The sequence below is a fragment of the Dromiciops gliroides genome, chromosome 3 (genome assembly GCF_019393635.1).
Source record: "Dromiciops gliroides isolate mDroGli1 chromosome 3, mDroGli1.pri, whole genome shotgun sequence".
NCBI classification, from domain to species: domain Eukaryota; kingdom Metazoa; phylum Chordata; class Mammalia; order Microbiotheria; family Microbiotheriidae; genus Dromiciops; species Dromiciops gliroides.
The window spans coordinates 174,010,017-174,029,528 of NC_057863.1; the positions used below are offsets into that span (position 1 = coordinate 174,010,017).

At 40.0% G+C, this 19,512-nt stretch overlaps 1 protein-coding gene across 1 annotated transcript in view; it reads left to right on the forward strand.

Moving 5' to 3' along the window:
* The first annotated feature begins 1,466 nt into the window (after window positions 1-1,466).
* Window positions 1,467-19,512, forward strand: part of LOC122747292 (protein SGT1 homolog) — a 31,728-nt gene continuing 13,682 nt past the window's right edge. Inside the window, exon 1 of the mRNA XM_043993402.1 lies at window positions 1,467-1,613. Within this exon, the coding sequence (XP_043849337.1) occupies window positions 1,467-1,613 (147 nt within the window). The remainder of the gene's footprint in view (window positions 1,614-19,512) is intronic.

A 19,512-nucleotide genomic window follows, 5' to 3' on the forward strand; every position in this document is an offset into this window, starting at 1 on the left:
ACTGAAATATGCCCTACACCTACTTAGGGTTGCAAAGTAAATTGGTTTCTCATTTATATCCAGCTTTAGCTTCCTTAGGAAATGTTTCGTTTTGGCCTGGACATCTTCAACTACTCCAGGTCATCATGGATGACTGGAATGGGGAATGTGAAAGGAAGAATCAAAGAGAGAAACCATAATTTATACGAAAGGGTGTATTTTATAGGATGAATGAACTACATTTTTACAACAGAATTTTTTGGGGGGATGGGGCAATGTAAGTTAAGTGACTTGCCCAAGGTCACACAGCTAGTAAGTGTCAAGTAGTGTCTGGGGTCAGATTTGAACTCAGGTTCTCCTGAATCCAGGGCCAGTGCTTTATCTACTGAGCCACCTAGCTGCCCCCAACAGAATTTGAAGTTAGGCAATAGGGTGACCCAGTCATCTTCTCGACAAGAAGTTAACACTGGAGATACTGTTTAAGAGTCTGGTTACTGTGTTCTCTCTGCCCATCGGACCATGGATGATATGCCATGCAAAAATGAATTGTTACTTGGAGAACCATTAATACGATAATCCAGAAAGCAAAGATAAATTGGGGATTCTGCTCTGAGGTGATGTTTCAGGGCAGGAAGTACAGAGGAAAAAGGCCAAGTTGGTTAAGGTATCAGCTATTATCAATATAGCTCTGTATTCCTGGAAAAGGACAGGACTTTTTGGAAGTTCAATGAACTATCCCCCAAAGCCAGAAAGGAGTTGGCAGGGTTTGCCACAGATTTGCTGGTTTCCTCATAGGGTTCTTGGACTAATCACCCATCTTGTAAGAATGAACATATCCATGACGGTGATGGAATATTACTGTGCTATAAGAAATGACATGCAGGATGATTTCAGAAAGGCTTGGAAAGACTTGAATGAACTGATATATAGTGAAGTGAACAGAACCAGGAGAACATTGCACACAATTTTAACAACATTGTGTGTTGATCAACTGTAAATGACTTGTCTTTTCTCAACAATACAATGATCCAAGACAATCCCAAAGGATTAATGATGAAGCATACTATCCACCTCCAAAGAAAGAACTGATATTGATGGAACACAAACTGAAGCATGCTATTTTTCACTTTCTTTCATTTTTTCTTTTAATCAAGTTTTCTTGTACAAAATGACAAATATGGTATTGTTTTACATAATCATACACTTATAACCCATATCTGATTGCTTGCTGTGTCAGGGAGGGGAATGGGGAGAGAGGGAAAGAGGGATAATAATTGGAACCCAAAACTATAAATAAAAATGTTTATTACAAAAAAACCCTCAACAATAACAGCTAACATTTAGACTTTAAGTTTTACAAAGCATTTTACATATATTATTTCACGTTTGATTGCAACACATCTTTAAAAAGAACAATGAATAATAACATTGCACACCCAAATTTTCTAATGATTAAAAAAAAAAGAATGAACATACCCACAGACATCATGTCTCATGAAAGGCCACCAAAACTCCCTGACGACAGTATGATAGAATTGGAACAGACTCATGTGGTCTGTTGCTGTGTTCTGGTGACAGGGCAAAGTGCTACCCATCAGATTTCTCTCAGAGGTAACGGTCAGATGCAAGCAGAGGTGCAGGAGTCAATCAGAGATGACCTGCCTTCAGCCTCATGAGTCATCCTAGCTTAGGGCACAGACAATTGGGACCTTACATAGGCATTCTGTGCTAGAGCTGCTAACAGATCAGAAACTGAATGGGGTTATCCCATTTTATTTATGGTGTGTAGGAAAACCCGTGAAGATCATTTATTCAACTCCATATGCATTTTGGGTTTTTTTGGGTTTTTTTGCAGGGCAATGAGGGTTAAGTGACTTGCCCAGGGTCACACAGCTAGTGTCAAGTGTCTGGGGCCAAATTTGAACTCAGGTCCTCCCGAATCTAGGGCCAGTGCTTTATCCACTGCACCACCTAGCTGTCCCCTCCATAGGCATTTATTAAGCATTCCTTATAATAGCTAGCATCAACATGTCACTTCAAGGTTTTCAAAGAGTAGGGTTTCTTACATGTTCTCTCATTTGATCTTCAAAACAACCCTATGAATGAGGTGCTATTACTATCCCCATTTTATGGATGAGGAAACTGAGGCTGAGGTTCCCATCTCCCTTTGGTGCCAGTTCCATTCCCTAGGAATCATGTTACCTGTACCCCCATCCCTGCTGACATCATGGCACCATCACTACAAATAGAGGCAGCATGTCACCAATTAGCCAACCATATTGTTTTTGGGGTTCTTTTTTCTGGGGGGGTGAGGCAGTTGGGGTTAAGTGACTTGCCCAAGGTCACACAGATAGTCCTCTGGAATCCAGGGCTGGTGCTTTAGCCACTGCGCCACCTAGCTGCCCCTAACTATATTGTTTTATATTGCTTTGTGGAGAACTCTCTGAATCCTGTTTCTTGTTAGGGAAGAAGCATGGTATGAGAAGGGAGCTATATTTGATGTTAGAGGAACCATGTTTCCATCCTGGCTCTCTTGTTTATTACCTATGTGGCTGTGGTCAAGACCTTTAATTTCTCTGGGTCAGTTTCCTCATTTATATAAATGGGAATAGAGTGGGGAGTAGATGAGCACTAAGATTCTTTCTAGCCTGAAATCTATTATCACTTTCTAGCATTTTAAGTAGCATGGAGATGAGTTACTCTCTCTTGATCTCTTCTTTTGGATTTTGATATCTTGACTTTTTAATTAGTTACAGCCTTGCTTATATGCTTGACCAGTATAGCCTGCATTAGCATAAAGCCTGATTATAGTTTTAACAAAATTTCTTATCTAGTAGGATAGTATACTATAAAGAATTAATTGTTATTTGAGGTTTTTATGCCTCAGAGTGCACTGGCCTGGGGCTCCGCAAACCACATGGTGCTCCACCCACTGGTTGTAGCCATTGCCATGGCGCTGGCACCTCACATCATCACCACTCACTGACGCCTACATGGGCCTGGAAAAATTATAATGATTGGAAGCCTAGTGAGGGCAGTCATGTGACTGTCAGAGTGGCCATCTCATTGGCTGGGGGCTGTGTGGGGTTTCTGGGATTGGGGGAGGAGAATTCGCCATTCTAGCTAGAAGCTGGAAGGCGACAGGAGCGGGGCTATGTATTCTCAGCTGATTCCTGGGCGGTGGTATTTGTTGTATAATTTCCCTTTCCCCATTTTATTTCCTTTCCCTTGATCCTAACTGATCCTGTTTGTGTTTGTTTTTTTTAAAGTTCATTCTTGTTAAAATAAATCCTGTTCTGTTTTGAGGGAGGCTGCCTGTCTCTTTCCTTGCCCCAATATTGCAATGAGCCGCTTAGCTAGCACTCCCCAATTAAAAATTGATCCCTACAGTTTTTGGTGAGTCAACCAGGAGTTGATTAACCTAGTGAATTTCTTTAGCCCCCTCCCCTCCCCCTTATTTGGCCACGAGCCAACTAACCTGGGGGACCTTCTTGCCCCTCCCCCACTGCCCCCTTAGGCAATCTCCCTTGCTCTTAAAAAAACCTTAGCATTTATCCTGTTGGTCAGAGAAAAGCTGGTCCATTTTGAACTTCACCACGATTGAATATTTGGCTCCCGCCTTGTATATTCTAATTGGCATATTTTGGGACAGCATATTGTCCCAATTTAAACTATTGGCCTGCTCAATACTTATTCATGGCATTTTTGGTTTTCTCCTCACAAACACAGTAAAAAATCTTTGGAACAATGGTATAGGAGAGTTTATCTTTCCCACTGAGCACATATACAATATTACTGCAAGCATTACAACTAAATTTGAACTTTACTATACCACTATCATTATAGCTCAAATGGCTATAAATTTTATTCTTGTTATTGTCATTATTGCAATGTGGTATTTTTTCCCAAAAAGCTGTAAAGAGAGGAAGGGATATGATCATAATAGACCACATGCTCAGAGGGATACCAGTACAGGTCTCTCTATTGGAGATGACCTGATTTCAGAAACAGATTTAGACTAGTCTTTAGAATCAGATCAACAGAAACTGCTCCCCCTACAGAGCAGAATGTTGCAGCCCACAGAGCAGCACAGCATAAAATATATAGCCCATTCAGTCCAAAGGATCTGAGTGCATGGAGGAAACTTATACTTAGGTTTGATCAGAATCCAAAGTCAGTAATTTCGCAGTTAAGGTCTATATTTAATACTTATCAACCCACCTGGACTGATGTCACTTGTCTTATGGAAATTATACTATCCCCAAGTGAAATTGCAGATATTGTCACAGCAGGAAATTCCTTAGTGGCTTCCAGTGAAGCTTTAACAGAGTGGCCTCTACAGGAGCCAAACTGGGATTATAATGATCCACAGCAATTTCAAGAATTAAAAAATGCTAGGGAAATGCTACTGAAAGGAATGGAATCCTGTTCTAAGAAATCTGACAACTGGCAAAAATTTTTAAAACTCGCTCAGGAGCCTAACGAACAACCTAATAGATTTTATGATAGACTTTGTGAAGCTGCTAGGCAATTTACAAGACTGGACCCACTAGACTCAAAAGACTCCTATATTGTATGTAATACATTTGTATATCAATCATTGCCAGAAATCCTTAAATTTTTTATGACACAGTATCCAGGCTGGAAAGATATGGCTGTAGAAAGGCTTAAAGAAATTGCCACCTATATCTTTCAGGTGAATGAAGACAATATGGCTAAGCAAAGCATTTTGGCACCAGCACTTTCAGGTGAGGCATTTAAAGGTCAGTACAAAACCCCTAAGGTGTGTCAGTACTGTGAAACACAAGGACACTCATTGAGAGAATGTAGAATTAGAAAGCAAGAACTCGGGTGGGCAGTAACTGAGGGTCTGGAATATTTTTTTCAGGAGAAAACAGAACAATTATGGAAATTTTTACCAGAAAGGAAACAACCAAGATAATTACAGACCTTATTACAACCAGAATCAGTATAATTGTAGACCCTATCAGAGAGGTACAGAAGGGCAGAATCAGAATCGGGGTAACTCTAGAATCCCTCAGAGGGAGACACAGGACTGATGGTGTCCAGGGGAGGAGTGGAAAATAAATACAGAAAGCTTTACTTTTCCAGATCCTGAATTTTTGAACCCTCTTGTACCAATCCATTCACCTCCCCAGAGTAACAAACCCCATATGACTCTCAAAGTTGGGGACACGTATTATGATTGTCTGTTAGATACAGAAGCCTCTAAATCAGTCTTAGTGTGTAAACCAGACCCTGGATGCAATGCTATTGGATCTTTAAATGTGGTAGGAGTCTCAGGTAAGGCCCAAAGAGTGGCAGAATTAACCCCTTGCATGGTATCTATGGGGCCTTTAACTGTAGAACATTCATTTTTACTTATGCTCAATGCCCTTGTAAATTTATTAGGTCATGATCTCCTTTATAAACTTAGAGCAACCATATCTTGTGCTCCAGATGGGGCTGTCTCTCTGCGGTTGCCAGAGGATACTGTTCATTTATTACCAATTTTGATTGCAGATGCTCAAGGAGCAGTAGGGGATACATCCAAAATCCCCTCTGACATTCCTGAGTACCTATGGGCCTCATCCTCTACTGAAGTGTGGCTCCTTAAATCGACTATGCCTGTTACTATTAAAGTTAAAGGGGGACCACCTCCATTCATTCCACAGTATCCATTGTCTAAAGAAGCTATAGAAGGGATCACCCCTATAATTGAGGCTCTGAAAAGTCAGGGTATTATTGTCCCATGCCATCATTCTCCATGTAATGCTCCCATTTTGCCAGTTAAAAAACCCAAGCCTGGCCCAGATGACAAACCTGTTTATTGTTTTGTACAAGATCTTAGAGTAATTAACAATTATGTTATTCCTAGACATGCTATAGTCCCTGATCCTGCCACCATCATTTCTTTAATCCCATGTGAGGCTACATGCTTCACAGTGGTAGACCTCTGTTCTGCCTTTTCCTCTATACCAGTGCATGAGGACTTCCAGTATTTATTTGCCTTTACCTGGAAAAATACACAGTGGACCTGGACTAGACTCCCACAGGGATTTGTAGACAGTCCTACATTCTTTTCTCAAATTTTACAACAGGACCTGGCTTCTATTACTTTTAAAGGTTCCACTTTAGTGTAGTATGTTGATGATTTACTTTTAGCCCTCCCTGATGCTGACACCTGTCAGGAAGACAGCCGCCATTTATTATTAGAACTATACAAGAGAGGCCACAAGGTCTCTAAGTCAAAGGTGCAATGGTGCTTACCTCAGGTAGAATATTTGGGCTTCATTCTGGCTGCTGGAACTCACTCTGTCTCTCCTAAGTGAGTCCAGGCTATTCAACAACTCACTGCTCCCTCTACTAAGAAGCAGTTAAGGGCCATTCTAGGAGCAGCTGGGTATTGCAGACAATGGATACCCTCTTTTGGTGAAATTACTAAGCCTCATAGCTCTAACCAAAAATTCTGTCCCAGAACCTTTACAGCTGGATTCCCAGCATCTCTCAGCTATAACAGAATTGAAGAGGGCATTGTTATCAGCACCTGCACTGGGACTCCCAGATTACAGTAAGCCTTTTACTCTTTTTGTACATGAACAGAAGGGAGTGGCTTCTGGGGTCCTGACTCAATCATTAGGACCTGTCCAGCATCCCATAGCTTATTATTCCAACCAACTAGATTCTGTGGCCTCTGGGGTGCCACCCTACCTCAGGGCAGCGGTGGCTACAGCCCTTTTGGTAGATAAAGCCTCTGATTTGGTCCTAGGTAATCCTCTTACAATACAATGTCCCCACGAAGTAGAGGCCCTCTTATTATGCCATGGAACACAAGCCTTTTCAGATCAAAGGCTGGCTAAGTATGAAGAAACCCTGCTAGGTCATGAAAATATCACTTTAAATTGCTGTATAGTCCTTAACCCAGCAACGCTGCTCCCTAACTTACCACTCTTGGGGGAGCCGTTGCATGACTGTGCCTCTTTAGTTGATATGGCTGAGAAACCCTGTGATGACCTTTTGGATACACCTTTAGAGAACCCTGATATTGTCCTCTATACAGATGGTTCTTTGTTTATGAAAGATGGCACCTGTTTCACTGGGGCTGCTGTAGTTTCTGATTATGATATTATCTGGGCAGCTTCTCTGCCTTCACATTTTAGTGCACAAGCTGCTGAACTTGCACAAGCCTGTAACATAGCCAAAGGGAAGAGCGCTACCATTTATACCGATTCCAGATATGCTTTTGGCATGTGCCATGCTGTAGGCATGCTTTGGCTACAGAGGGGATTTCTAACATCCTCTGGCAAAGCTATTGCTTGATAAGGCGACCTTATCAAGGACATCCTATCTGCCCTGAAACTTCCCTCTGCTCTAGTAATTGTACATTGCCCTGCCCACACAGGGAATAATGATCCTGTTTCAAAGGGGAATGCATGAGCTGATTCAGCAGCTAAGCTCTCTGCTTTAGAAGCCCCTGAACATGTATTTAACATCTCACCTTCTGAGGATGTTTCTCTCCACCTAACTTATGATGATTCTGAAGTGGAAAGGTGGAAAAAGAGATTCAAGGCTAAACAGATCAATGGAGTCTGGATGTCTTTGGGGGGAAAACCACTTCTCCCCTGGAAATTCTATCACCAGGTATGCCTCTCTATTCACAAGAAAGGCCATTTTGGCACACAAGGCATTGTGGACTCAGTTAGAAGGACCTGGTTAGCACCAGGTATAACTAACATAGCATCTCAAATCTGCTCGGGCTGCTCCACATGTCAATCTTACAATCAACATGCCTACTGTGCTAAAGCATATGGAGGGCGCCCTTTGGCATATACAACTTTTGAACATCTACAAATTGACTTTATTTCTATGCCCAAAGCAGGACAATATAAATTTTGCCTTGTTATTGTTGACCAGCTCACTTGATGGGTGGAGGCTTTTCCTGCCCCACAAGCAACTGCTGGCTTTGTGGTCAAAGCTCTCCTTAAAGAGATTGTTTCTCACTTTGGGCCACCAGCATACATTGACTCTGATAGAGGTACACATTTTACAGATTCAATTCTCTCCCAGATTTATTCTTTCTTGGGAGTAACTCCTAGATTTCATACTCCTTACCACCCTCAAAGCTCAGGCCAAGTTGAACGTATGAATGAAGAGTTTAAGAGCATGATTGCCAAATTATTTACTGAAACCCATTTGAACTAGCGTGATGTTCTACACTTGGCATTATTCTATCTATGCAGTAGACCAAGAGGTGAACTCCACACATCCTTATGAGATGCTTTTTGGTCACCCTCCTATGCAAGCTAAAACTTTTTCCCCAGTCTATACATCACTGGTAGGAGGTGATACTTCTGTTGCTTCCTATATACAGGAAGTACAAACTAGGCTATGTGAACTCCATGAAGCAGGAGTTGCTGTACAAGCTGGTCCTTTAGATTTTTCCTTGCATGATTTAAGTCCTGGAGACAATGTATATATTAAGAATTTTCAGTGGACCAGTGGGACCCAGCCCGCTTGGGAGGGACCTTTTCAGGTATTATTGACAACTCCTACTGCTATTAAAATTGGAGAAAAAGAATCTTGGATTCATTGTTCCCACGTGAAGCCTGCACCATTTGTGGGTAAAGTAATTTCAGATAAAACTCAACCAGCTGCTAAAGAGCAAAGAAACCGAACGGAGCCCAGGGGTAATAGACAGTTCCAATTTGCAAGCATTATCACTCAATTGCAAACCCTGGGACTCAAACTCCATAAGGTATCAGGAGATGGAAGTTGTCTTTTCAGAGCCCTTGGAGATTAGTTAGAAGGTCATTCAAGAAACCATCTCAAACACAGACAAAAAACTACTAATTATATGCTCAGTCATAAAGAAGACTTTGGATTTTTTATAGAAACAGACATTCCCTTTGAAGAATATGTTGCTGATTTTAAAAAAGCTGGTACTTGTGCCAGGAACGACGCCATTGTAGTCTTTGCCAAACATAACCAACTGAATGTAATTATTCACCAGTTGAATAAACCTCTATGGCAAATTTGTGCCACAGAAAAAGCTGACGCTAAAGAACTCCATATTTTCTACCATAACAGTCATTATGATAGCATTAGAAGAATCAATGATGATTCAGAAACCCCTGCCACTTTGGCATGCAGAGAATTGGGGAACCAGTTTAAAAAATGTTGTGTACCCCGAATTCTAGCAATATAATCTCTTACCTTAAACAAGCCTTTCCTCCTACAGGTGAAGAACTTCTCCACCAAGAACTCATGGCTGTGTCTTCTAGAAAGGGTTATTGAACCGCATTGTTTGATTTATAAGACAATTAATGAACATATTGAGTCTCAGTGATGTTTTATTTCCTTTTGGTAGAGATTAATGAAGATTCTGTAATAATGTTTAATAATGTCAGCCATTTACATTCATTTATAATTTGTATGTCATTATGACTATGTATACTCTGGGTATGGTTTGGGATCATATATATATATATATATTTCAAGTATATCCTAAGTTACACAGTGTAGCATGCATTTTTTACCATCAATAGTCTTTAGTGAAATTAATATGAGATTTATGATTTATAGAAACTTACCATTTCAGAGACTAATTGCTCTTACACTGAGCTTGATGGAGATAGTTTAATTCCCATTGCAGGCCCTGAAGAGAATATATGTACAACAGGAGGAGAGACAGGTACACGTAAGATACCCTGATGGAGGCTGAGAGAACAGCCAAATACATTCAGGAAGTCCATAGTTTGCTTATGATAGCGGCTATGTAGAGCACAATTGCTGGACATAGTCCAGTTTCTTCCTCTCTCACTCCAAAAATGGTCTGGTGTCATGTTAGCCCTAACACATGCACCTGGTTTCACTTAAGTTGGCTTTTTCACTCAGTCTGGTGGCATGGTCAGAATCCATCCACCTGAGGCCTAGTGCAATTACTGGATGTCTACAGAACCATGAGATGTGGTATGGTAACCTTCCCATAACATTTTCAGGTGTCATCGTGGACACATTACCAAATTTGGCCTTGATCCAGACATATGGTGGTAAAAAGTGATACTGATGTCACAAATGCCTCAACTCTGTATTGCTTATGGGTATAAATATCCTCCAAAGGGGGGAATGTAATATGCTGTGTGTATCAAGTTGAAATTTGTTCTATATGAGTTATATTTTGAAGAACTCTTGCTGTTTAATTTGATCATTGACAATGCTATACTAAAGATTAGTGGAAATCCAGCAGTTCAACAGCTAAAGAAGTAAAAGTATCCAGAGACAACCAGAATCCAGAATCTGGACCAGAATCCAGTCCCCATGATGGCATCTTATTTATTTATTTATTTGTTTGTTTGTTTGTTTATTTATTTATTTTGCAGGGCAATGAGGGTTAAGTGACTTTCCCAGGGTCACACAGCTAGTAAGTGTCATGTGTCCGAGGCCGGATTTGAACTCAGGTCCTCCTCAATCCAGTGCCAGTGCTTTTTCCACTGCACCACCTAGCTACCCCCTGATTACATCTTAACACTCAACAAAGACAAGATTTCAAGGACTCTAAATGAACATTTTTGTTTTTTGTTTTTCCTTCTGTTACTATATACATGATCTGTAATATGTATTTTCCATTTCCTATATTGTTATTATATTGTTTGTTATGATATTCTGTTATTTAAAAAAATTTATTGTTTATTATTTATTGTTCCATCAAGGAAACACCCCGTGTTTCTTAACAAAACAAAGGGGGAAATATAAAGAATTAATTGTTATTTGAGGTTTTTATGACCCCATCTTTTGGCTAGAATTTAAAAAACCCTGGTATGTGCACTAGCCTGAGGCTCAGGTGCTGTGCCTCTGCAATGGCATGGTGCTCCACCTACTGGTTGTAGCTGTCGCCATGGCACTGGCACCTCACATCATCACCACTCGATGATGCCTACATGGGCCTGGCAAAATTGTAATGACTGGAAGCCCAGTGAGGGCAGTCATGTGACTGTCAGTCAGGGCTGCCAGCCAATTGGCTTGGGGCTGTGTGTGGTCAGTCTGGGGTCTGCTGGGAAGGAGAACGGAGGAGTTTTGCCATTCTAGCTTGAAGCTGGAAAGCGACAGGACACAGATGTGTGTTCTCAGCTGATCCCTGGGCAGTGGTTTTATTCAGGTTGTATCATTTCCCTTCCCCCATTTTTTTCCCTTTCCCTTAATTCTACTGATCTTGCTTGTGCTTTTAAGTTCATTATTGTTAATAAACACTGTTTTGTTTCTGAGGGAGGCTGTTGGTCTCCTTCCTTGCCCTAATATTGCAGTGATCCGCCTAGCTAATACTCCTCAATTAAAATTTGGCCCCTACAATAGCTCACATTTTAAAAGTGCTTTAGGGTGATACAAAGTTGTTTTCATTGCAATCCTATTGAAGCAGCTAGATGGCACAGTGGATAGAATAGTGGCCTGAAGTTGGGAGGACCCAAGTTCAAATCTCACTTCAGATACTTACTAGCTGTGTGACCCTGAGCAAGTCACTTAATCCCAATTGCCTTAAACATCCAGGGTCATCTCCAGTCATCCTGATATATATCTTGCCATTTGGCCTGGATGGTTTTAGGGGAGTGAGGTTGGTGACCTTGCACAGCCCCTCCTTCACTTAAATCCAATTAAGTGCAAAGTCATGACATCACCCCAATGTCATGGTCCTCTTCAAAAACAAAGGACAAAACATCATCATCATCAATCCTCACAATCCTATTAGGTGGTGTCAATATGAATATATGGATCACTTGGATTTGATGGAGGTGCCTTCTTATCCAAAAGTATTTTTTATGAAACCCTGATTTAATAGGATTAATAGGAACCAAAATGTCCTTCACCTGAACTCCAAACTGAACTCAGATAGCTAGCAGATAAAAGACCCTACTTAGTGACTTCTTTTCCCTCAGAATAGTAAGTCCCTGCAGCTAGGTGGCGCAGTGGATAAAGCACCGGCCCTGGATTCAGAAGTACCTGAGTTCAAATCCGGCCTCAGACACTTGACACTTACTAGCTGTGTGACCCTGGGCAAGTCACTTAACCCCCATTGCCCCACAAAACAAAGCAAAAACAAAAATGAACCAAAAAAAAAAAAAAAAGAAATTGTTTAAGGGGCAGCTAGGTGGCGCAGTGGATAGAGCACCGGCCCTGGAGTCAGGAGTACCTGAGTTCAAATCCGGCCTCAGACACTTAACACTTACTAGCTGTGTGACCCTGGGAAAGTCACTTAACCCCAATTGCCTCACTAAAAAAAAAAAAAAGAATAGTAAGTCCCTATCTTATGGTGACATCTTAATGTCCTCATCCTTGCCAAACCCTTTTTTGGAATCCTGTAATCTTATCATGATGCTTCCATATTTCTTCCATACTTGTTATAAGTTACTGAAATTGTTAAACTGCCTTTGCTTCTGTATCATACTATTGAAACTGATAATGCCCTGTAATCCATGGGCAAAGAAACCTTAAAAACCCTTAGAAGGAGAGAGTCTCTAAGCCCTCTTCTTAGGAGGGGAGTCTCCACATGATCATGTGTTATATTTCTTCTTGGGACAAAATATTAAATTGATATTATGTTTTTTCTGTCTGTCTCTGATCTGGTTTGTCTTGTAGGAGATATTATAAGATATAATTTCTCTGATCTGTTTATTAATTTTATAGGAGAGATTAAAGATTAATTTCTCTGATCTGGGCTTTTGTAGGAGACAGGCAGATACAAAAAATAAAAACTATATTTTAATATTCAACAGTACTAACACACATATTCCCATTTTGTGGATTAAGAAAGAGAAATTAAGTTATTTATTTATCATCCTTAGTACTAATCAGTGTCAAACGCAGGATTTGAGCCTACCAGTTGACCCCTAAGGCTCCTTCCAACTTAAAATATATGATCCTATGAGCCCAGGTCCCCCAATTCCTAGCTTAAGGCTTTCCCCACCACGCTATCTATCTCTTATACTGGCTACCAGGCCACCAAGGACAAATGAACTTTTCTTGAGACCTGTCGACCATTTGAAGTCTTAATCTTTTTACCTTAATACCCTCTCCTAAACCCATAATATCTGCCTTCTGGAAATAATGCATTACATCCTCCAGGTAATGGGTGCAGATATCACTAGTGGAGATCCGCACCTACATACCCATCAGGGGATTTCTTTTCCTGTAATTCTCCAGTCTCTGTCTCTGTCTCTGTCTGTCTGTCTGTCTGTCTGTCTGTCTGTCTGTCTGTCTGTCTGTCTCTTCCTCTCATCTATTTGAGGTCCTTTATAGGTCTCCCTTGATAGTAAATAAATTTCCCGCTAGTGCACCTGATTCAAGTGTTTTCAATTACAAACCCTCTAAAGTAATCCCATTTCTTTCAAGCACTTATTTAATTCCCAATCTTCTTTCTCTCCAATGAATGAACATAACAAATAATGGGGAGGCTGTCTTGATTCCTTTAATACTGAAAGGCTAGAATTTAATTTTTGTATTCATTACCTCAAAAACTCAGTGTGGGGCCTCCCCATAGCACACTGATGTTGATCAGATAATAACAACAAAAGCTAGGGTCCTCTGGATTTCCCTGTCATTCTTCCCTACCTTATTCTGACATCTGATCTATTTAGCTGTAAAATTAATAGTGATTTTTGAACTTCAGGAGCCTGTACAGGGGAAACACTGTCAGGGATCAATAAAAAAAATCAAAATAACAATAATAAAATTGATTTCAGGCCTGTTACTTCATCTGATAGTAAGATCATAGAAATGAGATAATTAGAATAACCAAAGAGATTTTACTGTAGGAGTACATCAGGAGTATGGTAGTAAATGTTTATCAATCAGTTCTCCAGGAAAAAAGATCAATCAATATACATTTATCAAGCACTTACTATGCGCCAGGCACCGTGCTAAGTACTGGGGATACAAAAAGAGGCAAAGGACAGTCCCTGCCCTCAATGAGCTTACAATCTGATTAAACTAGACACATTTAAGTTTAATCTGCATTATTAACATTTTCTCTATCACTTTCTTAGTCTAGAAAATCAACAAAACAATAAAGTATTCTTTGATTTGTAGGGTATGATGCTTTAGGAGGTATATTTACTCACAGTAAAAATTTAACAACCAGCATGAGGGCAGTTCAAGATGATTCCAGCATGTTGTGATATGATTTGTATTGTCATTTCTCTCTTAGAGCCTAGCAGGGCTCATTCAGTCTTTTAGGGGTCCATTCCAATGTTTAATAACATTCAAAAAAAAATCTCTTCACATCCAATCTGTAGCCTGCCTTTTGAAACATAAATTTATGTCCTTTAAAACAAAACAAAACATTTTTTCTTACTGATGTCTTGTTTTTACATCACTGTCATTTCTGCCTATACCCTTCCAGCAGAAATGAAAACTGTTGTAATAAATACATCTGCCTATACCCTTGCACCAGAACTGAAAACTGTTGTAATAAATATATCTGACAGTGTATGCAGCATTCTGTTTCCTCCTCTCATGTACCTCCCCTACTCTTTTCAGGGAACAGAGATATATTTCATTACATGTTTCTAAGACTGTAATATTTTTTTAGTTTTTTTTCCAGTTGCTCAATTTTCTTTTGGGGATTTTACCCCCCACAATTTGTCAGTCAGATATATTATTTTTATGGTCCTATTCATTTTACTCTGCATCAGTTCATATAAATCTGTGTTTCTCTAAATTTCTCATATTTTCCATAATAACAGTAGCTAGCATTTCTATAATACTTTAAAGTTTACATATATTACCTTATTTGACCCTTATAATAATCCTGTAAAGGTCCTATGATTAGCCCCATTTTACAGATGAGGAAATTGAGACTTAGAGAAGGTAAGTTGGCCAGGGCCACACAACTAGTAAATATCTGAATCAGGATTTGAATTAAAGTTTTCCTGATTCCAACTTTAGCATGCTTTCTACCCTGTCCCCTTCCTCATTTCTTTATATAATATTCCATTAGACTCATAATCTAGTTTGTTCAGACATTCTTCAAACTGTAGGCACCATTCTTATTTAAGTTTCCTGTTCCACAAAAAGGCCTGCTATTAATATTTGGGTATGTATTATTACCATAAGCATGTATTGAATATGGGCCAAGTGTACCCGGATCTGCTAGCATATTCTGGAGCAAGCATTACCATTGGTCCTTTACTTGAGGAATCTCTGGGTCAAAGGGTGACAGTTCAGCCACTTTTCTTGTACAATTCCAAATGATTATTCAAAATAGTTGGGCCACAATTCCACCAACAGAATATGAGTATGTCTTTCTTTCCAAGGTCTTCCAATACTGATTATTCCCACTTTCCTCATCTTTAATAATTTGTTGGGTTGGGGGCAGCTAGATGGCGCAGTGGTTAAAGCACTGGCCCTGGATTCAGGAGTACCTGAGTTCAAATCCAGCCTCAGACACTTGACACTTACTAGCTGTGTGACCCTGGGCAAGTCACTTAACCCCCATTGCCTGCAGAAAACAAAACAAAACAAAACAATAATTTGTTGGTTTTTTTAAATCTTTAATAATTTACAAGACTGAGGTGAAACCTAGAAATTGTTTCCATTTTTATTTCTCTCATTTTTCTTTTTTTGGGGGGGGGCAGCAATGAGGGTTAAGGATTTTGAACTCAGGTCTTCCTGAATCCACTGCACCACCTAGCTGCCCCCTCTCTCATTTTTCAAAATGAGGAAAATAGACTAGATAATTTTGAAGGTTTGTTTAAGTTCTAAGTCTTTTTTCCCCCAGGGTAATGAGGGTTAAGTGACTTAGACAGGGTCACACAGCTAGTAAGTGTCAAGTAGTATATGGGTCCAGATTTGAACTCAGGTCCTCCTGAATCCAGGGCTGGTTCTTTATCCACTGCACCACCTAGCTGCCCCCAAGTTCTAAGTCTTTTAACTTTTTTTATTTATTCTTGATGTCTCATGTAGTCATGAGCTTGCTCAATTCTAATTTTTAAGGAATTATTTTCTTTAGTGAACTTTTGTAACTCTTTTTCCATTTGGCCAATTCTGGTGTTTTCTTTCTTTTCTTTTCTTTTTTTTTAGTGAGGCAATTGGGGTTAAGTGACTTGCCCAGGGTCACACAGCTAGTAAATGTTAAGTGTCTGAGGCCGGATTTGAACTCAGGTCCTCCTGACTCCAGGGCCAGTGCTCTATCCACTGCGCCACCTAGCCGCCCCCCAATTCTGTTTTTTAAGGTATTATTTTCTTCAGTATTTTTTGTGTCTCTTTTACCAAGCTGTTGACTCTCTCTCTCTCTTTTTTTTTTTTGTGAGGCAATTGGGGTTAAGTGACTTGCCCAGGATCACACAGCTAGTAAGTGTTAAGTGTCTGAAACCAGATTTGAACTCAGGTCCTCCTGAATCCAGGGCCAGTGCTCTATCCACTGCACCACCTAGCTGCCCCTTGTTGACTCTCTTTTCATAATTTTCTTGCATCACTCTCATATTTTTCTTAAATTTTCCTCTACCTCTCTTATTTAATTCTTAAAATCCTTTTTCACCTCTTCTGGGAATTCTTGTCAGGCTTTTGTACAATTCACATCTTTTCTTTTTCTTTTTTTTCCCCATTAAAAACCATTTTGGGGGCAGCTAGGTGGCGCAGTGGATAGAGCACCAACCCTGGAGTCAGGAGTACCTCAGTTCAAATCTGGCCTCAGATACTTAACACTTACTAGTTGTGTGACCCTGGGCAAGTCACTTAACCCCAATTGCCTCACTCAAAACAAAACATTTTTATTTAAAGTTTTGAGTTCTAAATTTTATTCCTTCCTCCCTCTCTCCCTCCTGTCCCTGAGATGGTAAGCAATCAGATATAGGTTATACATGTGCAATTATGTAAACATTTCCATATTAGTCATTTTGTACAAGACCCTAGTCTAAATATAAAAGAAAAAAATGAAAGTGAAAAATAGCATGCTTCAGTTTGTTTTTAATCAATATCAGTTCTTTTTCTGGAGGTCATCATTAGTTCTTTAAGATTGTCTAGGATCATTGTATTACTGAGAATAGCTAAGTCATTCACAGTTCTCATTGAACAATATTGCGGTTACTATGTACAATGTTCTCCTGGTTCTGTTCACTTCACTATACATCAGTTCATGTAAGTCTTTCCAGGTTTTCTGAATCATCCTGCTTGTCATTTTTTATAGCAGAATAATATTCCATTATAATAATTGTTTAGCCATTCAGCTTGTTTAGTCATTCACCAATTGATGGGCATCCCTTTGATTTCCAAGTCTTAGCCAACATAAAAAGAGTTGCTATAACTATTTTTGTACAAATAGGTTCTTTGGGTTATAGACCTGGCAGTGGTATTACTGGATCAAAGGATATCACATATTTTCTTTAAAACTTTGCTTATAGCTATTTTGACATCATTGTCTTCTTCTGAGTTTGTTTCATGATCTTCTTTGTCACCATAGTAATTTTTTATGGTCAGGTTCATTCTTTTATTGTTTGCTCATTTTTTTTCCCAGTCTATTTATTAACTTTTAACTTTATATTAAAGTTGGACTCTGTTCCTGGGGTGGAGGAAGCACTATCCCAAGCTTCAGGGGGTTTTGCGCTGCTGTTTTCAGAGCTAGTTCTGGGGTTCTGTAAGTTTTTGGTGCTTCCAAGGTTGTGTGATTTAAGGAAAGGGGCGGTCACTGATCTCCTGGTCTGTGCTCTAGTCTTTACCCAGGAAGAGACCCTACAGCTGCAAGTGCTATCACTCCTCTTGGCCCTGGAACTGCGACCAGGTCCCTTACTCTCCTGCTAGTGCTAGTATTCCTTTCTACCATGGAACTGAGACCAGGACCCCTGCTCCCCTGTTCCACAAGCACTAATGTTCCTCTTCACTCTGGAACTATAATCAAAAACTGTGTATGGGCAATGCAACAGGGTCATGCATGAATCCAGTGCTAGCAAAGACTTCCTTGTAAACTTCCTGACCATTTTAGCCTCCTGAAATCTGTAGCCTGAGAGCTCCTAAAGTTGCTTTTGCAGCTGGTGGTGCAATGGTATGTGGTGTGCTCTAAACCGATTCCCACCCCAATGTCATAAACCTTTCCTGCTGACCTCCTAAGTTGTTTAAGGCTGGAAAAAAGTCTCATCCCAACCTCTTGTTGGCTCTGTTGTTCCAGAATTTGATTTGAGGTGTTAATTTAAAGTCATTTGGAGGGGAATGTTGGGAGAGTTCAGCTGAGTTCCTGCCTCTGCTTTGCCCATTTTGGCTCCTCCTTTAGCTGTAAATCTGTGGTTCTGTATCTGCCATTTATACAATTGTTACTATATAGGTAGATTGCCATTGGTATCATTGTTATGGTGAAGGGAACTGGAGAAACTCTGAGATTCTAAGTAGGGATCATTTCCTAGTGAGCAGGAGTGAAACCAGTACAAGTACCTGAACAAGTAAGGCAGACAAATTCAACCCCAGGAAGTATAGGGCTTAGCTGTATTTCAATATTTCCCTATGCTAAGGCTAGTTCCCTCTACATCAAAAACTAATGGGAGGGGGCAGCTAGGCGGCACAGTGGAGAAAGCACTGGCCCTGGATTCAGGAGGACCTGAGTTCAAATCTGGCCTCAGGTACTTGATACTTACTAGCTGTGTGACCCTGGGCAAGTCACTTAACACTCATTGCCCCACAAAAACAAACAAACAAAGAAAAAACTAATGGGGGTTCTGACAAGGGGTTTTAATACTACAAAAGACAAATGGAAAAAAATTAAAATTGAAAAACCGAGAATTTAAAAAAATAAGACAAGGGGGCAGCTAGATGGCGCAGTGGATAAAGAACTGGCCCTGATTTCAGGAGTACCTGAGTTCAAATTCAGCCTCAGACACTTGACACTTACCAGCTGTGTGACCCTGGGCAAGTCACTCAACCCTCATTGCCCCATAAAAACAAAATAAATTGATATGCTCAGAAAAAAAATAAAACAAATGGTCTGCTCTTAAAGGCTAACTCAAGGCCTCTAACATAGCACGGTCAGTCAAAGCCCATGTGGACTAGAAAAAAAAAAGGTGAGACTGAAATACTAGGTTAAGTTGGGACAGGTGATCTCCTTGGAGAAGAAGAAATAATCAGTATTGGCATGATAACAATATATCCAGAGAGAAGGGGGGAGACAACCATGACCCCTTAGGATTTAGAGTTAAACTTAAGTCATACATCAAATAACTAAAAGATAAAATCATCTGGAACAAAATCTATGGGGTTCAGCAGTAAGAAGACATTCCAAGCCTCCAGCAAGCCTTTCTCTTTTATTTCTTAATTTTTGATAGTTTTCTACTTTTCTTTGTTTTTTAACATTTTAAAATATCCTTCACTTTTACATGATTGTCATTTCCCATCTCTACCCACCTACCACGATCTCAAAGGGCTTTTCCCCTTGTAACAGGGTTTATCAGCCTTGTTTGTGTCAAGAACCCCTTTGGCAGTGTGAAATGATTGATCCCTTCTTGGAATAATATTTTCAAATTAATAAAATTAGGTATCCAGGATTTAAAAGGAAATCAATTCTAC